A 901-nucleotide genomic window follows, 5' to 3' on the forward strand; every position below is an offset into this window, starting at 1 on the left:
GCGGGAGGGCGCCGCTGCTCCGGATGTGACGGTCCTCAGCTGGGGACGGACCCACGTGGCATGTCCCTTCCCAAGTGGCCGGGCTTTAACCCCAAAGTCAACATCACCCCCGGCACGGGAGAGGCCCCCTGCCCGTGGCTGAGCTGGCGAAGCGCCGAGGGGGAACGGGCACCGACTGAGGCACGGGGAGAAAAGGGGTATTTTCCAATGTGAAAATTGCACCTGGCAGCCCGGGGGGGGGGCTTGGGCTTGAAGTCATGGCCCCCAGCCGGCAAAGGGAGGAGATGCACGGCCCCTGCTTTCCCCCCGGTCCTCCGGCCCCGCCCTGAGGGCGACCCGGGCTGGTCGGCACAGGGGGACGATGGCCCGGCCACCACCAGCCCCCCCACAGCCTCGGCTGCAGCACAGACTCCATAAAATAGTAATAAAAATGCTGAGACAGCATTAAATCCTGCCTATTCATCCCGTGTTTGTGTAGTCTGTAAAGGGGGGTGTGAGGGGCTCCCCAGGACCCATCAGGGCTGCTGAGGCACTTGGACCCTGCAGTCCATCTGTCTGTCCTGGAGCACCCGCTGGATGAATCCCTGGTCCCTGTGGGCAGAGCACAGACTCCATAAAATAGTAATAAAAATGCTGAGACAGCATTAAATCCTGCCTATTCATCCCGTGTTTGTGTAGTCTGTAAAGGGGGGTGTGAGGGGCTCCCCAGGACCCATCAGGGCTGCTGAGGCACTTGGACCCTGCAGTCCATCTGTCTGTCCTGGAGCACCCGCTGGATGAATCCCTGGTCCCTGTGGGCAGGAGGGGACTCTGCGGTCAACAGTGATCCCCGAACCCCAGCCCTTGAACCCCAAACCCCAGCCCCGAGCCCCAAACCTCAGCCTTGAACCCCAGCCAAAAC

At 61.9% G+C, this 901-nt stretch overlaps 1 protein-coding gene across 1 annotated transcript in view; it reads left to right on the forward strand.

Annotated features, from left to right (window-relative positions):
- The window catches only part of PROB1 (proline rich basic protein 1), a 6,339-nt gene extending 6,160 nt beyond the window's left edge, over nucleotides 1-179 (forward strand). Inside the window, 1 exon segment of the mRNA XM_019470454.1 lies at nucleotides 98-179. Coding sequence (XP_019325999.1) covers nucleotides 98-179 — 82 coding nt within the window.
- Nucleotides 180-901: the final 722 nt, after the last annotated feature.

Source organism: Aptenodytes forsteri, unplaced genomic scaffold, assembly GCF_000699145.1.
Source record: "Aptenodytes forsteri isolate BGI_AS27 unplaced genomic scaffold, ASM69914v1 Scaffold351, whole genome shotgun sequence".
Taxonomy (NCBI): Eukaryota; Metazoa; Chordata; class Aves; order Sphenisciformes; family Spheniscidae; genus Aptenodytes; species Aptenodytes forsteri.